Source organism: Stegastes partitus, unplaced genomic scaffold, assembly GCF_000690725.1.
Source record: "Stegastes partitus isolate 25-593 unplaced genomic scaffold, Stegastes_partitus-1.0.2 Scaffold298, whole genome shotgun sequence".
Classification (NCBI taxonomy): Eukaryota; Metazoa; Chordata; class Actinopteri; family Pomacentridae; genus Stegastes; species Stegastes partitus.
In genome coordinates, this window is record NW_007578029.1 from 1252 (window position 1) to 20280 (window position 19029).

Below are 19029 nucleotides of genomic sequence, written 5' to 3' on the forward strand. Positions count from 1 at the left end.
TACGTCTGTACGTCCTTGAAGACTCTGACAGCTGCAGACATGTGCAGCTCTGCTGTTTTCTAGTCTGCTGGGAGGACTCGGCTCCATACATGTGCTGTAGGTCAAATCTATATATTCCACGTATGGACGCTGCTGCTGAGTGTGTTGTCCTTGTAGTGCAGCTGACAACATGCACATGACATTGACTCTAGCAGACCTTTGGAGAGTGTAACACCAGCTCTATGCAAAGCCTGTAACTGTACACCAGTGCTGCAAATCCATGAAGTGCCTGCCTCTCTCTTCACCCATCGCTCCCCTTTTGCTTCTGCTCGAGCACACCAGCTCTCCCACTATGTTATCAGTCCTGCTCAACCATGGAGTTAAACTCCTGTTTTGCTCATTATGTGTCTTCCAGCACATTAAAAACACCACATGGACACGTTAACGTGGTTAAACACTAGATTTCTTTTGAAAACAACTTTCCTAATTCTGCTTTCTGGATTGGTTTGAACTTATTTAAGATCTAATGGTTTTATTTGTGTTTTTTAAAGATGCTGTTCTGTGTGATTGGAAAGTGTTCTATTAATAAAGACTGTGATTCATATTTTTACTACAGTTTTTTAACCCTCCTTCAAATTAACATCTTTTATCCTTGGGTTTAATCTGACCCCAAAAAAATATCATAATCAAAACTGTTAGCCACGTTTATGTGTGAATAGTCCTTTAAATAAAACTGAAAAAAGAGATGTTAAACACTGAAGGGAGTCAAATTGAACCCAAAGATAACAGGAGGGTGAAATGAATGTGACTAAATGCTGCAGTACGTCGCTGCAGACACCAGGGGGCACACGAGGTTAAACATTTTAGGATTTCATTCATGGTTTTCAATGAATGGATGATTTACTGAAAAATAAAAATGAGATTTGAAAACACTGTCTAGATGTACACAGTGATTGGTTGATTTTTTTTTTTTTAAAGAGAAAAGGATAAAGTCTTATCAATAAAAATGTTTGGACGCTTTTAGTGAGTTTCGAGGATAATTGATTAAAATCTGTTCCCTTTAAGTGATATTAAGTTGTTCTAATATTCTGTCTCTATAGAGGATGTTTCATTCAAACTATTAAAGAATTAAAAGTTTTTTCCTCCGTGTGTAAGTGTGAGAGAGGCTGTTTCCAAAAAAAAAAAAAAAAGACACCCTGCGTCTTTGTCAGTGTTGTGAAACAGATACAGTTACATCCGGATTAAAATGCTCTATTTGTCTTGTGTCTAATAGGAGCCAGATGTTACCTCCAGCACCGGGCCGCTGTCACTCAGGCCGCCTCCCACCAATCAGAGCGCGGCTGCTCTCCTCCCTCCCTCCGCCGGCCGTCCTGCACACTGGGACTGAGAGCGGAGCCGCGCTGAGTCTCTCCTTCTTTCTGCTGCCTCTCAGTCCAGCTGCACCTCCGTCCGTTCCTCCAGCTCTACAATGCACAGAGGCCCGATGCTGGCTGCGTGTGTGCTCTGCTGGAGCTGCACCGTGAGCGTGGTGACCGCCATCCAGAGGGCCGAGATGTTCCCGTACGGCTCCCTGAGCGGGGACTTCATTCTGGCTGAGGGCGACGATGAGACGTCCAGAGTCCTGTCTCTGCCCAAACCTCTGTACTTCTACGACTCCCTGTTCTCGCAGCTCTATGTAAGTATCCCTCCACCGCCGGGCTGACAGGTGATCCGTGCAGCTGGTCGCAGAGCAGATCTCAGCTTGAATGGGGGAAAGTCAGGACAAGAGAGGCCACTCGGTTCATCAGCATCTGTCTCTTTTTTTTTTTTCCAGTGAAGGGACCGCACATTATTCCAGTTGTGTTTGCAAAAGGTTTCAACATTCTGCGCTCCAAATGCTCAGATGTAAATCCTCCCTGTGTGCGTTAACAAACAAGATCAATTTCCAGATACTCACATGTCAAAACTTAGCGGGAGGCTCGTTATTAATCAGTATGCGCTGGAAAAGAGTAACTTCTGGGCTGTTTATTGGAGAAATAAAAGAGAAATATCAGTGTTAAAGTCTTAAATTTGATATTTACTTTTTTAAAAGTGCAAAAAAAGTTGTTGATGTTGCAGCAGTAGAAGTGGTGCATTCAGAATCCAACATGAGCAGCACTGTCATGTAGGTGCCAGTTAACAGAACAGTGTTCAGCTCACATATCAGCTCTGTCCTCATGCTGAGGTCATGCACAAGATCTTTCTGTTGTGCTTTAGCTAAAAGGCAACAACAGATTTGGACCAGCTGCCTTGTTCAGTTCTGCAGACTGCTTTGTTTCTCATCCACCCGTTCACACACCAGCATCTTCACTGTCAAAGCGTCCATGTTTATAATCCAGTAATGTGGGAGTCTTAAACTTTTTATTTACATTTTTTAACAGAGCTGTTTGTACACGGCCATCGCTTCGTGATAGAAAAATGTCAGCAGTCCTTAAATAGCATTTTAAGGAGACTTTAGGTCTAAAATTAGCAGGAAGGCTTTACAAAACAGGTGCCTGAGCAGAGCGAGTGTACGCTAAGGTTCAAAGTCAGTCGAGAGTTTTAGATGAACTGAGATAAATCTTTTAACAGCTGCATGGAATTACAGAGAGATGCTGATAAATGCTGTTGCTATTTTATTTTATTTTTTTAAACAAAGTTTGGTGTTTTTGATCACCTGTGGAGTTTAAATTGAAAATAAGTTGAGTGAAAAACCCAATCGGTCGACCACTGGTGTTACTATTTGAAATTAGGTAACATATCCAAACACATTCCAATTATTATAACTGAATCAATGCTTTTAAAATATTAACATGTAAGCCATGTTTAAGTGTTGGCAGTGACAGAAGAAGCTTTGACAACACTAACCAGGTAAAGTTCATGCATTCAAAAGCTTTAAAAGCAATAATACGTACGTTTTATGTAGGATTTGGCTGTTTAATGTGTAAACTCATCATACAGTTTTAAATGAAAACACACGTAAAGAAGCTGTTAATGAGGTGTTGTGGATATATGGAGCAGAGCAGTAAACTACACAAACACTCTATTATTACTACATGTGTCTGGTTGCCTTCCAAAGCTGATCACCTCTGTTTAAGTCCCAGATATGAGCTGCTAAGTGTGTCTTTGTGTGACACCTAATATAGCCAGACATCCCAGCAGAACACATCCAAAGCAAAGCCAGCTCTATGTGGTTTGATGTCTCCAAAGCATAATCATGGACCAGACAGGGGGCCCTTGAGGAGGTTCCAGTGGTTTATGAGGGGAATGTAGAGGTTCATTATGCGGTTCCTGGGGTCCATGCTGGGGTTCCAGTGGTTTATGACGGTTCATTAGGAGGTTCCCTGGGTTCATGACGGTGCTCCAGGTATTCTGTAACAAGCCGGTCTCTCGCTCTAGGTGGCCACCAATGGGATCATATCGGCCCAGGACCTGCCGATGGAAAAGCAGTACGTTGACGATGGCTTCCCTACGGATTTCCCCGTGGTCGCCCCGTTCCTAGCCGACATCGACACCAGCGGCGGGCGAGGGCAGATTTACTACCGGGTGACGGAAACACCCAGCGTGCTCAACAGAGTCGCCCAGGTCGGTTACAGATAAGAGTGTAATGTAGAGAACAATACCTCATGAACCAATCTTAACTGGGTTCTTCCTTCCTCCAGTCTCTCATCCATTAGTTCAGTCCTTCCTTTTTTTTCCCCCCCTCCCACATTCATTCATTCATTCATCTGCTCATCCAGGAAGTCCATCGGGGGTTCCCAGATGCAAAGTTCACACCCACACACGCTGTCGTGGCAACATGGGAGAACGTTGCAGCTTACGAGGAGCAAACTCGAACCACTGGGTCTTCCAACAAGGTAAGGTGGCTTCAGGAATGGACGCTGATAAGTCCAGTGTCCGCCATGTAACAGCCCCCATGTCCCTCACTGGCATGTTCTGGCTCTTGAGAGACACTCAGCCCCAAATTCCTGGAGGTTGTGCATCACTTGTAATCAGCCTGGGGTGGGGGGTCTATTTGTAATCCCCCTTCCCCTCCTAATCTGCCTCTTAACCTTTTCAAGAGGTCAGGGGTCATCTTTAAGGGTCATCAAAGGGCCCCCCGCCCTACCGACTCGTTATCCCCTCCTCCAGTTCACACACAGGTAGACAGCAACATGCCTCCACCCTCCTTGTTTGTCAGCCGGTGATCATTCAGACTTGTTTAACTCCTATTGTTGTCCTCTAAGATTTGAAAATGCAGCTCCCATGATTTTGGGGCTTTTGGAGGATGTCAACAGGAAGTATAAGGCTGGTATGGAGTCGATTATTTAGCCGTGGGCCACGACTTGGAACTGTTTTTTTTTTTTGTCATCTTTCAAACTAAAGAAAAGTCCAAATTGTGATGTTTTCCAGGCAAGTTCTGGTGTCAAAGTGTGATGTTTTTCTAACATTGTCTCACTGAACAAACCTTCAGAAAGTCTGTCAGAGAATTAGCAGATTATACCTGTCTGTGAACAAGTACACGTTTTGACTCAATGGCAGCTAAAACTGTTGCTCTAATGATAAATGGCAGCCGATCAGCCAACAGAACACATAGAAAAACCTTTCCTCTCCCTGCACAGTTCAGCTTCCCTCACCGTGCTGCTGAGCCACACCTCTGGAGCAGCTTTAGTTTACACTTTCATCATTTCCTCTGAATTTCCTTGGGAAGAGTCGTGTAAGGTGGACCTCGCTATAGTGAACACAGGAGTTCTTTGAAAGCGAAGTTCTATTTTTACACCATTTATTACAACCTTATTGTTAAAAATTTTCCATGAATCGGGGCGTGACGAATCGACTCTGTCAGCTGTTGGGTTGTTAAAGGGTTACTCCACCACTTTACTACGTCACTTCTGTGAGAGTGACGGACTGCTGTAGAAGACAGGTCAGGATTAAAGTAGAACAGGCTGAGAAATCCTCATTCTTTGGCTCCAGTGTGAACACACAAACCTTCATTTTGTCGCACAACTCAGCAGCATCTTGCATCAGACCCTCCCTGCCTGCTAAAGGCCTCTCCGGTCTATAGTACTGGCTTTCACCTAAAATTTTGGACCCCCTGTGTTGAAAATCAAGGTTTGTATGTTTTAATATGCTGGAAGATGTATCGTGACCAGAAAATAAGCAGTCAGTGCCGTGGCTGATGGAAGTCAAGAGAACACAGATTCAGACTTACAAACCTGAAGAGCCAATCCTGTCAGTTTGCAGGGTGGAGCTTTCTGATTCCTGGTTGAAACATGTGCCTGAATTACTCCAACGTTACAACTTGCCCCTGTGCAGCGTAGAGTTGTAGGTGAGCTGGTGTGCTTGAGCTGGAGTCAAGCAGGAAGGGCAAAGTGGAGGCAACAGTGCGTGGTTAGATCGAAGCCATCTTAGAGCAGAAAGAGATGATTTCCATGGAGCAACTTCTAGAGGTGAGTTTTAGGAGTTCAGTCAAAGACTTAAGAGGAACTTTAAGTCTCAAGCTGAAGATTTAAACCTGAGATATAAACCCTGATGATATCACAACATGGATAGACTTATGTTTTGGCTTTGGAAAGGCCCTCCTGAGCCAAAGAAGGCGTTATATACCTGCTTCATCAGGCTGAGTAGTGCTGCTCATGTCAAGTCAGCAGAACTAAAATTGGTGTCCCTTAAAAGCATTTGATCTGTTTTGTTTGTAATTCATGTCAATACTTTGTAAAAGAAATAATGCAAGAACTACAGCCCGGTGTTAGAAAGAGGATGGTCACCTCGAGGAGCATTAGAGGCTTTGTTTAGGTCAAACTTTGGGACGGACTCCAAGTAAAGCCAGGCCTTGTGAACTTATCGATCAAACAAACAGTGCTTTGTTGTTCCTGGTTTGTAGCATGTGGGATGGAGGGACGAAGGGAGTGGCAGGTTTAAGGAAAAACCCCGGGGGATCTGTGTGCCGGTCCCTCCCGCTCATCTGTGCTTTCTTTGCTCATAGTCTGGTTTCTTTTAGACTCTTTCTTCCTGATTGATCAAAAGCTAAACATCGTAATAGTCTAATATGCAGCATTGTGACGTCTCTCAGTACTTTGGGTTTTGATTGCACCGCTGCCAAACGGACGAATCATCGACTCCAGCGTCTCTGAGCTTCGAAATTGGAAGTACGTCTTCAAATCTCACTGCTGATGAAATGCTCATCAGAGGCTGGTGTCCTCGCCTCAGAGTGGAAAACGATTCTATATGTGCCAGGAGGTGACTTGTTTTGGTATTTAAACGGTGTGTCTGGCTTGTCAGATTGGAGTGGTCCGGATCTCGGCTGGGATTTGCTTTGGGGCTGATAGCATCTTCCTTTGAAGTGATTAGCCAGAGGTGCTGGGTGGGGTGCGTTAGGGGTAGGCTGGTATGTGTGTGTGAACTGATTAACCTGAGGTGACTGTTAGTCGGGATGTGTATTAGGGCTGATGGGGTGGCGTTCTGGGGGAGGGGGCGGTCTGTGGGGTGTTCGGGGGTCGGATGTGGCGATGAGAAGAGCAAAAGGGAAGAAATAACAGAAACGTAGAAGAATCAGAGCAAAGAGTGAAGGTTCACATTCCTGAAAAGCAAGGGTGTGTTTTCTATGAAATTAGTCTTAAAGATGTTATTATCATAATTGGTGAGTAATTACTTCAGTTTAAGCCGAAAACAGTCACACTGTTATATCAGCTAGCGTGTAGCTCAGTTTGCTAATGACCAGAGTCATTTCAGAAGAGACTGGCTCTCAGTACGTCGGGTAAAGAAGTGTTGACCAGGCTTTACTTGAAGCATATCGCTGCTTCACATGAGGACACCTGCCATGTTGGTGGACGTAGTGACAGTTTATCTTCCAATACTATGAATAAAATCAACACTTAATTAATTAATGGAAAGTAGTGTTCTGTTTCATATCATACAATTAAAAAAAGTTATTCAGATCCGCCCTTAACTTTTATAAGTGCTTCCTTTGCACCAGCTCCATCACTCCACCATGTTTCATACCTCTGGTGTGGCTAACTCTTCACAAGGAGGAAGTAGTGCATTTGTTGTGAGGTTAAAGAAACAGGTCGACATTTAGATAACATCCATGCTAAGAGCCAGTTAATGCTTTCCGTGTCCGTATGCACAGACCAGTGCAGCTATGTTCTGTTCTTACTACTGTAGGTCTGTGTAGGCGCTCACGTTGCCCCTCATACCAACCATAACAGGATGTAGCAGCTAGTTTCAGATCAAGCTGCAGCACCGCGTCAGTGGATGTTGAGTTGTGCCAAGCACAGCGAGGGGACATAGCACAGGATTTCTGGAGAATTTAGATCTTCCCACGGTGTTTGGGCTCAGCGATAGATAACATGCACAAATCAATCAAAGTCCTGCAGCGATTGCTTCACTTCCAATCTTTTTTTGATGAACTTTAAAGATGTGGATGGCAGAATAGTACAGACTCTCATCTAAACAAGCACTTGTTTCGAGCACCATTTGTTTTTCTTACACGGTCGCCACGCTTGCAGTGCAGCCGTCTACAGAGCAGAACCTCACAGATTTAGGTGCTTGCAGATGCGATGAATTGATTTTAAATTTACAGTGTAAATTAACACACATATGGCTTTTGCGAGCGTCCACATTACTCCGTCATTGTAGGACCCTTAAAACAGACACTTCTTGAAATGATGCTGTTTTAGTTTGAAAGCTTTGGGATTGCATTTTGGACGAGCAGAAACTTTTGGAAACGACATCACAGACGTCGCTTCTGATTGGGCTTCTGTCACTACGTGTCCATCCCAGATTCACAGGCACGTACATCTGTGCTTTTAGTTGTATTAGTACCTTTAAAAAACAAAAAAAAAAAACAAACAATGGCAGTTTGTTGTTGCATCAGAAGATTTGTGCTCTGATGTTTCTGTCATGTTGCACAGATCAAGCCAATGAGGTTTTGGGTTTTTGATTGTTTGGACTCACTACAAACCTCCAATCAAACGGAGCTCAGTGTGGAGATGTGCACCAACACGGGGACCTGGAATAGGCCAACATTTAAAAGTAATTGGTACAAAATTCCGACATCGGCAGAGCTTTGCATTCCTCCTCAGACACTCACTCATTTGAAAGTCTGTTTGGCCTCAGAATGTGATTTTACATCTGGAAAGATAAACCCTTTTTTTTCCTGTTTTTGCACTTAATTGTCCTCTCAAATTTCCCTAAAAGCACCATGTGTATAAAGAGCATGTTGTAGGCTGAACAGTATATGCCTTTCTTCTCTCTCTAGCACAATAGGAAGTGTTGTTAGCATTAGTGCTATTTGTTGTTTCTGGGGCCCCCTTGCAGTGACACAGGGGGCATCCCCAGAAATATGTTCAACCCGGTTCAAAGCAGACTCCGACTGAACTTCAACTTTCATAACATGTTATTGTGTCCTTATGCCATGGGACAGATTCTGCTCATCAGCGGACAAAGAGAAACAAAGGGCTTCTTCTGGCTGTGCCGCTCCAGTATCACATCCAGAGAAGTGACTCAAAGAGGCTTCTGGGATCTTGACGGCTTCACTAATTACAAGTATGCAGCCGTAGCCCTCTGGTTTGTAGTTGCGGCAAAGATGTTCATGTTCACAAACCTTTCAGGATCTAAGAAAAGCAGCTCTGGTTTTACCCACCATGTGCTCTGGACTTGATCAAAAAGGTTTCTGAAAAACTTTCATAAGCCCCGAAGTTGTACAATTTCCTCCAGCTTTAGTCGAGCTGCACATCTGAACTTACAACGGGTGAGTCACCAGAAAACACGAGAAGGGATTTTCATATGACAACAGTGAAATACTGACCGGCCTGTAGTGTGTGTGTGTGTGTGTGTGTGTGTGTGTGTGTGTGTGTGTGCGCGCCAGTTCCCACGCTGCAGGCACTTCCGTTTGCAGCACTCTGGTGAGACTGGCAACTGGACTGCAGCTGCCGTCTGTCTCATTCTGCCTGGTTGCAGCTGTGCGGCAGCTAAACCTGAAGCATCAGCAACCAACAAACAAGTGTCGTACACATGCTTCTCCTCAGGATGTTCCCGGCTAAGCGGCGAGGGCTCCGGCTCTGGATAGCTGCAGCATGATTCAGACCAGCAGTTACAGTGTGTGGAGTCATTTATTCAAACCCCAGATGAGGTGGAGAGTCAGCTAAAGTACCTTCAGCTCCACGTGAGGCAGAGTAGACTAAACTTAGTCAAGAGAGTCAACCAGACTGCTAATAAATAAACAGACGTAAACCTGTATCAAACTAACATGAGTTCTGATGAGACTAAACTGAATGAGACAGAAAATGTATTCCAGAGAGAAGCCTGATTGATGTGTGCAGCTGCTGGAGGCTGAGCAAAGGTGTCATGAAGCCAAGTCCTGTCTCCCTGCCTCACAGAGACCCGCTGGAAGACTTGCAGAAATTAATTGTTGGGGATAAGCCTTTGGAGCTGGACTGTCAGCATTAAAGGAACAGTGTGAGATTTGGAGGAGTTCCACATGTATCCCATGTTGACAAGGAGAGGTTTCAGTTGATCCTCTGTTATCTAAGTACATTTTCTAATCTTTCCTGTTAAGCTGTTTGGTATTTCCAGACCCGAACCCCTCGCTGTGCAGCAGACAGAGCCATCAGACGGGTGATGTTACCACCCAAACCTTAGAACAGCCCGGATGACCCTGGACACAAACGTTTGTTGGTCCCAGAGCCGGTGAACATGTGTGCCCGTGTCTGGTCAGTGTGAGGAGTGTGAGGACACTCTCTTAAAAAGGTGTGACAGAGCGCCTGTAGGGAGGCCGGCTGGTGTGTGCCGGCTCTCCCTCACACACACACTGAGCTGAAAGGCTTTGATGTGTTGGCGGCAATTTGTTGTCTTCCAGCTGTGAGTGTGTAAAGAACACCAGGACTGCTTTGCACACAGCGAGGCAGACAAACACACACTGACCACACAGACGGAGGAGGGATGTGGAGGAGGCCCAGAACCTCACAGAACCACTTCAGCATTCGAGGAAATAAGTTTAAATGTGGTCAAGTTGAGTTGGAGAAGATGATTGATACCACGCTCATATCTGTGCGCTAAAGACGAAGCCGGAGCCAGGAGTGGATTAGCTTAGCTCGGGTTTAAGACTAGAAGCAGGGGGATTAAACTAGCCTGGCTTTGTCTGAATTAAAATCTGCCTCCCAGGGTCTCTGAAGATCCCTAATTAACACATTATGTCTTGTTTGTTTACTCAGCACAAAAACCTAAATGTAAAGCAGACAGTCTGTGGATTTATGGGGAGTTTCCTGCTGGAATGTTGTTGTATTTACAGTTGAGCGCTCAATCTCCTCATCTGACTCGCATCAAGAAAACAAATAAGCGTATTTCACAGAAAGTTCAGCTGTTCCTTTAATGTGCAAGAAGTGGAAGGCAGTGTTCAGTTTATTCTTCAGCGGTATGTCCAACGAAGCAAGGACGAAAATCAGCGAAAGGTTTACGTTTCTTCCATCTGCCCGTTTTGTTCATGAAAGCTAAATGTGGCGGCTCATTTCTTTGCAGGTTCAATGATGAAACAAAACACTTTTTCTGATTTTTTCATTTCTGGCGATTTAGAATCAGCTTTGTGTTGCTGCCGTCCGTCCCAAACACTTCACGTATTTAAACGAGGCTACAGCACATCGCGTCAGATCGTACTGTTAAAAGATATACAATGATATTAGTGTGATATTGATACCGCTAAAGAGCTTTTAAGTTCGAGCTTCACGGGCGATGGAAGCAACCTTTGTGAGCGTTTAACTCACATCACTAATCAGCCGTTTCTGTGATTCGTTGTCTTTGTCTCCAGACAGAATGAAACACGGCCGATAGCAGCTGGCATGAAAGCATCAAATTAAAACCGTTTCTGAAGACTTCTCTCTAATTTTCTCTCTTAGATGAACAAAGTTTAATTCGGTTCTTCTTCTTTGAGGTTTTCTTGGCAAACAAATGCTTTGCTTGCAGCCACGTGTAGCACAGCTCACACCGCCAACTTCTGATGACGCTCTTTGCTTCATTATGTAGAACCATGTCCACCTGATGGGTACATGCACTGTTTATGGTTTTATCATGTGTACTATTAACACGATATCAGTGTTCGTGGTTTAAATAGATTCGTTTTGCAGCCACGAATCATAAATAATTACACAAATACATCTGAACAGTTTATGAGACGTTCACCTCGAAACCAGAAATGTCAAATTCACGATAGTTTGTGTTCAGGTTCACCGGACTCCTACGATGTTTGTGGAGATGTTTCAGTCTAAGTCAGACCGACTGACCAACGCTGCGCTGCTACAACAAAGCGACTACATCTTATGAGTGGACAGATAAAGTCTGGTCCCCACAGCAGCTTCAATGCCCACATTTTATTTTGTTGACTCAACTTTTCTTAAGCGTCTGGACAGAAACAAGTCCTCCTCCTTTGTCCCCATACTCTAAACCAGACCTATGCCTTCCCCCCACGTCCTTTCATCTCTATCTCTCTATACCTCTCTCCCTCTATCTCCTCCTCCGTTTGGTTTCTTATCTTCTCTCTCTGTTCTCCTCTTCCTCCTCCCAGGGAATTAGGGGGAAAACACAGACATTTTTACAGGGGTATTAGGACAAAGAAAAAGCAGATCTCCTCTTGTAGCTCCATCTTCTTCTCCTTTCTTGCCTGAAGACAGGAAGAAAAGAAAAAAAAAAAAAAGAACCAAGGCCCTCTCCTCACTAATTACAAAGCGACTGGAGGCTACAAAGTCCTCCCCGCCCACAAACAACAAGATAGTTTAAAGATGTCGATGTAAACAATTAAGAGCACACACACATACGTTCAGAGGAGGCGAATATAGGCGGAGGGACATCTGTGTCGGTGTGCCAGCTTGTGTGTGCGCGCTCCCCGCGGCTCGCAGCGTAACGACGTCTGGTTTGCATGTTGTAACATCATCATGAAAGATGTTCAGACGCACAGGAAGACAGCTGTGGAGAGAGATGAACATCTGGGCTGGGGGCTGAGAGTACGAGGTGTGTGTATACGTCTTGGTTTCCTTGTGAGTGTGTGTGTGTGTGTGTGTGTGTGTGCAGATAATCGGATTGCGTCCCAAAGGAAAACAACATGGGATCCCTCACAGTCATTGCCTTCATTCAGTAAATCGGTGTTATTTCAACTGCGGTTTTGGGAGTCGGAGTGGGCCGGAGCGCCTCCACATACATGTAGGAGATAAGTCAGAGCGCTCTGTTTACAAAAGAAGTTTGGGCAGAAAAAGTCCCCTCATTCATCAGTCCATACGGAGCCACTTCATTCAATGGGGCCTAATTTGTGTAAGACAGATAGCTTGGAAATCAAGACATGGCGGTGGGGACCGCAGGAGCGGGGGTAGGAAGGGTGAGAAGTCTAAACATGAAACCCAGCAGAGCGGGAGATGAGAGAGGAAGAGGAGGAGACCCGGGGAGGAGGAGAGGAGAGGTGTGAAGTTTAAACATGAGGAGTGAGTGTTAGAATAATTTGAGGGTGGCTGATCTGTGCTGACTCTGTGCACACAGGAGGTGACCTCACCCCGCTGACACTGACGGAGCTGAAAATCAGACCAGACGCTGTCCTGACACCACTCGTTTTCCTGCCATCAGCAGCAAAAAATAGAAAAACAAATATGACGTTTTTATCTCAAATGATGGGAAATTTTCAGTGCAACTGTCTTCAAGTCATCAGCTTCCTTAAAAAAAAACATAGACGATAAATGAGTAAGATGAGCAAGAAACATCACATGACCTGCTGTTTGTTTCATTTTATTTACAGACACACTCCAATACAATCAAGCTTTGTACCGTGATAAAATGTCCATATGGTGGCTTTTAGATTGAACGTTTTATTAGTTTTTTACTGAACTGTGTTGATGACAGTCTCAAAAACATGCATTCAGACTTCTGGGGTTTCATATACAACAAATGTAAAGAACCAATCCTGTCAACGTTTCGTATTCTTCCTCCAACTGTTTAGCTGTAATTCAGACTGACGCTGTCCCTCTCATGTCTGTGCAGTTTAACACATTCCAGGCAGTCATCGGTTACGACGAGACCGACTCCTACGTTCTCTTCCTCTACCCTGAAGGAGGTCTGAACTTCTTCGGCACTCGGCCCAAGGTAAGCTTGGACTTTTTTTTTCAACTGCAGCAGTTGTAGATGCACACAAATTAAGATTACCAAAACTGGTGCAGCTCATCAGGTGGGTAAGATGGTTCATATTTTGTCCTGTTTTTTTCCAGGAGTCGTATAACGTTGAGATAGAACTTCCTGCTCGAGTTGGCTTCAGCAGAGGAGAAGTGACGTATTTGATCTTTTCCCGAACTGAGGGACCTTTTTACAGCGTGACCAGTGATGAACAGACTGTTAAAAACCTCTACCAGTAAGTACAAAAAACTATTTAAAACACAGGGTTCAGACATGTCCAACAATTAGCTATCAACATGGCCAGAAAAACTGTTGTTGCATCAGCAAGTTTGGTTTTGATAATGTAGGTTTCTTTCAAAATTAAGGTTGTGTATGTAATAAACAGATCTGATATGAGCTCTATGGACTTTAATGTAAAAACGTGATCTATTTAGCCGGCGAGTGAAGCTAACGTTATGCTGCACAAAGAAGAAAGCTACAGTTAGCCTGACTCGCTAACAAGTGGTATACCTGTAACTCTAACTATATACAGCACTTAGTAAAATAAAATAAATGTGAAAAAATTAGGATAAACTCGGTTAAGACGCTTCCCAGAGGTAAGAAGTCGGGGGTAAGGGGGCAATAGCTGACGATGTTTTGATGCTTGTTGTTCCATTTGCCACCTAGCTAGCTTTAGTCCTCGTTTGGCTCAGCAACTTTGGTGACATTATTTTTATTTCAGTAATTTAAATGTCAATGATAAGAAAGATATAATATCTCCAATTCTGGTTTGTCCTCGGCCCACCGATTCAGAATTAATGGGCCAGAATCAAATAGGTGTAGAAGTAGGTGCAACATCAACGTTTGAAAGTGAAGTTATCTTAGGTTCTGTAGCTCTAAATGATTTGAGCACAGGTGTAATTAATGACACTGATAACGACATAAAGTTGTGCACACATTTATTGCTTATTTCTGTGTGTATCTGACTGGCTCCTTCCTCTTTAGGGTTGGCAACACTGGAATTCCAGGCGTTTGGCTTTTCCACACTGGGAACCGCTACTCTTTTGACAACGTAGTTCCTGCATCGGTCGGTGGTCTCCTCGCTACTCCACCCGCCAGAGGACATGGCCTCTCCTTGGTAGTTTTGTTTTTAGTTTAATTTAACTTTTATTTGAAGATATCTTTGTGCAACAGCCTAGAAAACAAACGTCCTCTGACTCCTGTGTTTATGTTCCCAGGACACCACCACCCCTGAGTACGCAGAGTTTGAAGAATATCCAGACAATACCTTTGACCCCGACGACCAAGAGGAAGAAGACGATTACCCGCTGACCGGCGGAGACCCTGAATTCCAGCCAGCCCCTGCTGGTGGTGACCCCACAGATCCCCTTGAACCTGGAAGTCCTGACCCTCCCTCTTCTCCCTCAGAGGATCCGCGTGAAGACGTACCATTGACCTCTGAACCGAGGTATGGTTCAGAGCCAGCAGAGAGGCAGTACGCTCCACCTAACCCTCCACAGACAGACCCAGAAGGAGGCGCTCAGCCGCCACCGGAACCACAACCACAGGTAACGTCCACAGATTAGGCAAACGCACATTTGTAGAAAGAACTGGACTCTTCTTAGCTATTTAAAATTACTTGAGGTTTTTTCAGATTAACTGAGCTAGAAAACAACAGTGGTGTTTAAGGGTTCATGCGGCAGTGAACATCTGCTCTCTGTGGCAATATCCTCAAATTCTCTGAACCGTCACTTATGACTGTGGATTTGAAAAAACAGAGGAATTTAAACTGACACTGCTGTCAACACTGTCAGGGTTTTGAAATAATGATTTGAAATTGTAGTCACTTTTGTAAATTCTGTGGTTGTGAGGGAATGTTGTTTTGGAGTCCGTATGGTGGCGTCAACAACATGCTGCAGTCGTGATCCCCTACACACTGTATACACCATGTAAAGCATGAGCGGATCATAGATGTCTGGTTTATGGCATCTGGAGAGAGTTAAAACGTTCTGGCTTTGCTTTCAATGACAACAGGAAAACATACTTGAAATTGAGCGTTGCATATTTCCCTCGTATCTCCGTCTGCAGCTTCCTCTGGAGGTGGTGGATGTTTACCCCCCTCACAGAAACGAACCGCCTCTTTCCCCAGGAGGTCATGTGGTCAGCGTGGATGAAGATGATGTTGATTTTGACACAGGAGGTAAGAGACCAACAGTATGAGTGTGTTTTTATTTATTGGCTAAATAAAACGTTGTAATCAAAGCAGGATTTGCTGTGAGCAGACTTTGCCTTTAAAACAACTGCTGCTGTCCTCGAGCACACAGTGTTTCTCAGTACTTGGCAGTCAGGTTTTCCAAGCATCTTGGACAACTTGCCACAGCTCTTCTGTGGATTCCCGCTGTCCCAGGGTCCTCTGTGTCTCCATGTACTCCCAATCTGACTCATGATGTTGACATCAGGGTTCTGTGGAGTCACACCATCTGTTGCAGCACTTCCTGCTTTTCTTATGACTAAAGATAGTTCTGTATGATTCTGTTTGTGCTCAGTGTCAGGCTGCAGGATGGATTTGAACAGTCAGACGCCTTTATGATGGTGTTAAGTGATGGAAAAGAAGCTAAACATCTGAAGAGTCTAAAACTTTAGCACAACATAGACATATGTATATATATATGTATGAAAGGATGAAAGGGTGGTCACTGAAAATAGGAAGGTAACACTACCTCAGCCTCTGCGGCAGAGCTGCTCAGCAGCTGGCAGCACAATACTGCCGTTGTACTGTGGAGCTCCCAGGTGTGTGTGTGTGTGTGTGTGTGTGTGTGTGTGTGTTCAGCACTCCCTCCCCCTGCAACTACTCCCACAGGATTTTGCCGTAAATAAGAATGTGTTCTCAGTCGGTTTGCCTGGTTACATAAGGGTCAAGAAGTCTGGATGTGTAAAAAGTGTTTTTCTTATTAAGTCATTTAACTGAGTTTGGAGAAAGAAATACTTTTTTTTTTCAAGAAGACAGAGAGATCTGTCAACGAGTTGGTTTGTGTTCCATTAATCAATTTTCCTCTGTTGTTTTTAGAAAAACAAGAAGTTTTTGGCACACTGCCTTTTTAGTGGAGACACACAGAGAATGTGGGGAAAGAGAGCAGCAGAGTGACCTGCAGGGCGGCAGGCGAGCCGGCTTTATGGCTGCTGAGGCCGTTTTAGCCCATATGATACACACACAAGATTATTCAGACTTAATATGTGAAGCCAATGAATATCACTCATAATATCACTATTTATGCAATAATACACACATATGACTATACAGTGTGTATATACTGAAAAGGCTAAAATATCAAACACTGACAACAAGCATCATTTAAAACAACATTTCATGGGTTTAATACTCTAAACAGAAATACACAGTGATGTTTGTTTGCGGGTTTCCTCCACAGCACTTACAGCGATGTGTCTCCTGCGAAAATATCCCGACATCCTGTGTCCCTGTAGGATGAGAGAACGCTCGATTTTGTTCCCAAATCAGCCATTTGCAAACAGACAAATAGAGAGAGAGTGAGATATAAACAGAGAAAGCAGAGAGAGCGAAGCACTCGACAAGTCATGCGAGGTCCATGTGATGTTTTCAGTTAAGCAGAGTTACTAAAACATGAGAGGTTTTGGTTGAACTTGAGGCATCAATAAGCAGTTGGAGCACTCTTCTAGCTTTGCATTCACTGCATTCACAAACCGATTTCCGGGGGCTGAGAGATGTTACAAGACTCCATTTTTATGCTGACTGCACAGTTCTTATTCTGTTTATTCCAAATAAATTAGGACCAGAGAGCATCACTTCCTGTGTGTCAGAGGATTTTCAAGGAATAAGCAATCATCCCTCGCGGTTACGGCCAGTAGCGAGGACATTTCTGCTTTGTGAGGACACTTTGCCTGATCCTTACAACCTCAAAGTTAGGATTTGGTTTAGTTTAGCAATTTAGTTAAAAGACTGGAGTGAATAAGTGTCCTCACAAAGATGGAGAGATGTACATGTGTGTACGTGTGTGTGGGAGGCAGCAGCTGGTTTCTGTCCAACTAGTGCCTTGACGTGTGTGTTTCAGAGTGTGTATACGTCCTCCACGTATTTCTATTCATCCGTGTTTCTATGTGAACAGTGTTCAAGCAAATCTAACCAGAAAACTCTGCCAATCTAAATAAACCAAACTGTTAATTGAAGATCGTAAAGCTGTAAATATTATATACAGTAGAGGAGTAAAGCTGTGGTCCTTCTCTGTTTGGTCCTGTTGTCTTAGAGAAGAGACATCAGGATGTTAAATTATATTCATTCTAATGTGTTTATAATATGTAATAATTAAACGTCGTCTTGTTTTCTCTCCCTCTCAGTGATTCGGTATACGACAGAGAATACAGAGACATGTGCCAGGTATGTAAAGTCTATGCTTTCTTTTTGTTGTTGGGGTTGATTTCTTTGGTCACAAACGAAATAAAAATTATTTAATTGCAGAGAGTTTTTCCTTCAAAAACAAACAAAGCAAAGCCCTCTCCATTCCCACCATTACTGGTTTCTGTTAACTCCGTCCTCATGTGGTGCCAGTTGAGTCCGTTTCAATTGGATCTGAAGAATACAAGCTTAAAAATGCAAAAAAATAAATCAGGGAGTTGGACGAAGTGAGCCTCGCTTAGTCACCGTTAACAAAACAGCCACATCAGAACGGGAACAGTCGGGGACTTAGCTGCATTGTGGCTAATGTAGGCGCTCGTTAATGCATGGAGTAAACAAAACAGCTATACTTTTATACTGTGTGATATGCCAGATAAAGGTTTGGAGTGACCCAATACATGGTGGGTCATATAAGCAGGCTTTTCTGACCCAAATCCTCTGCATGGTGGAAGCTACTCGGCTCATTTTGTGCTCCAGACTGTGATAGATGCAGGAGGAGGACGGACAAAGCTTCAAGCCCTCGATTATGATGTGATAGCACGTCCCAGTTGTGTGATGTTGCACGCAGCAGCGCGTACGTGCAGCTGTTGTGTGTACTGACAGTAACAAGTATGTGATTTGGAGTGTAACCAGAATCTCTGGTTCAGCTGCATCGATTTCTGTTTTATCACCAAGACTCACAGCAATGATCTGCTGGCTTTATAGTTTCAGTCCTGATCTGCCAGCAGCAGCAGCAGCAGCAGCAGGAGTTAACAAAACAAAATCTCATAGTTTGTGAAAGTTGTCAAACATCGACCACATTTACATCTGCAGCAATAAACGTCTATTTTCTCTCTCTGTGTCTCTCCCTCTCTCCTCCTCTTCTAGATTCCAACAGCAGTGCTCCCAGAATGCATTTTGCTCCGACTACGCCACCGGCTTCTGCTGTCACTGCCGTCCTGGCTTCTATGGAAACGGACGCCACTGTTTACCTGAAGGTTGCAGCTCAACTGTTAATTTACCATTTCACAGTTTTTAAACTTACTGAACAGTAAAATGTTTTCCTTTAAACGTTAACGTTGCTGTGTCGTGTGCTGCTCCTCCAGGCGCTCCCCAGCGTGTTAGCGGGAAGGTGAGCGGTACTGTGACCGTGGGATCGACTCCAGTGCAGCTGAACAACATTGATCTTCACGCCTACATCGTGGTGGGAGATGGGAGAGCGTACACGGCCATCAGCGAGGTACAAGCCTCAAAATACACACGTTAACGCAGCCTGTGGTGTCAAATGATTTGTGAAAAGATTCAATTCTCCTCTGGTGTCTTTTACCGAATCTGTCTGTTGGTCAGGTACCAGAACCAGTGGGCTGGGCTCTGATGCCGTTGGCACCAATAGGAGAGCTGTTTGGATGGCTGTTTGCTCTGGAGCTGCCCAATAGCCAAGCAGGATTCAAAATCACAGGTAGACTGTGTCTTTCTCTGTTCGCTGTGTTGTCTTGTACATCTTGACTCTTGAGCACGTCTCTGGAGAGAAGAGGGAACTCCTT

At 44.2% G+C, this 19029-nt stretch overlaps 1 protein-coding gene across 7 annotated transcripts in view; it reads left to right on the forward strand.

Moving 5' to 3' along the window:
* Window positions 1-1375: 1375 nt before the first annotated feature.
* The window catches only part of nid2a (nidogen 2a (osteonidogen)), a 41610-nt gene continuing 23956 nt past the window's right edge, over window positions 1376-19029 (forward strand). For all 7 annotated transcript variants that reach the window (XM_008283118.1, XM_008283119.1, XM_008283121.1 and 4 more), the window contains exons 1-12: window positions 1376-1654; window positions 3376-3561; window positions 3717-3833; window positions 12970-13071; window positions 13194-13333; window positions 14083-14215; window positions 14316-14645; window positions 15166-15277; window positions 17449-17488; window positions 18374-18483; window positions 18592-18725; window positions 18833-18944. In XM_008283118.1, the coding sequence (XP_008281340.1) occupies window positions 1448-1654; window positions 3376-3561; window positions 3717-3833; window positions 12970-13071; window positions 13194-13333; window positions 14083-14215; window positions 14316-14645; window positions 15166-15277; window positions 17449-17488; window positions 18374-18483; window positions 18592-18725; window positions 18833-18944 (1723 nt within the window). In that variant the 5' untranslated portion in view covers window positions 1376-1447. The remainder of the gene's footprint in view (window positions 1655-3375; window positions 3562-3716; window positions 3834-12969; window positions 13072-13193; window positions 13334-14082; window positions 14216-14315; window positions 14646-15165; window positions 15278-17448; window positions 17489-18373; window positions 18484-18591; window positions 18726-18832; window positions 18945-19029) is intronic.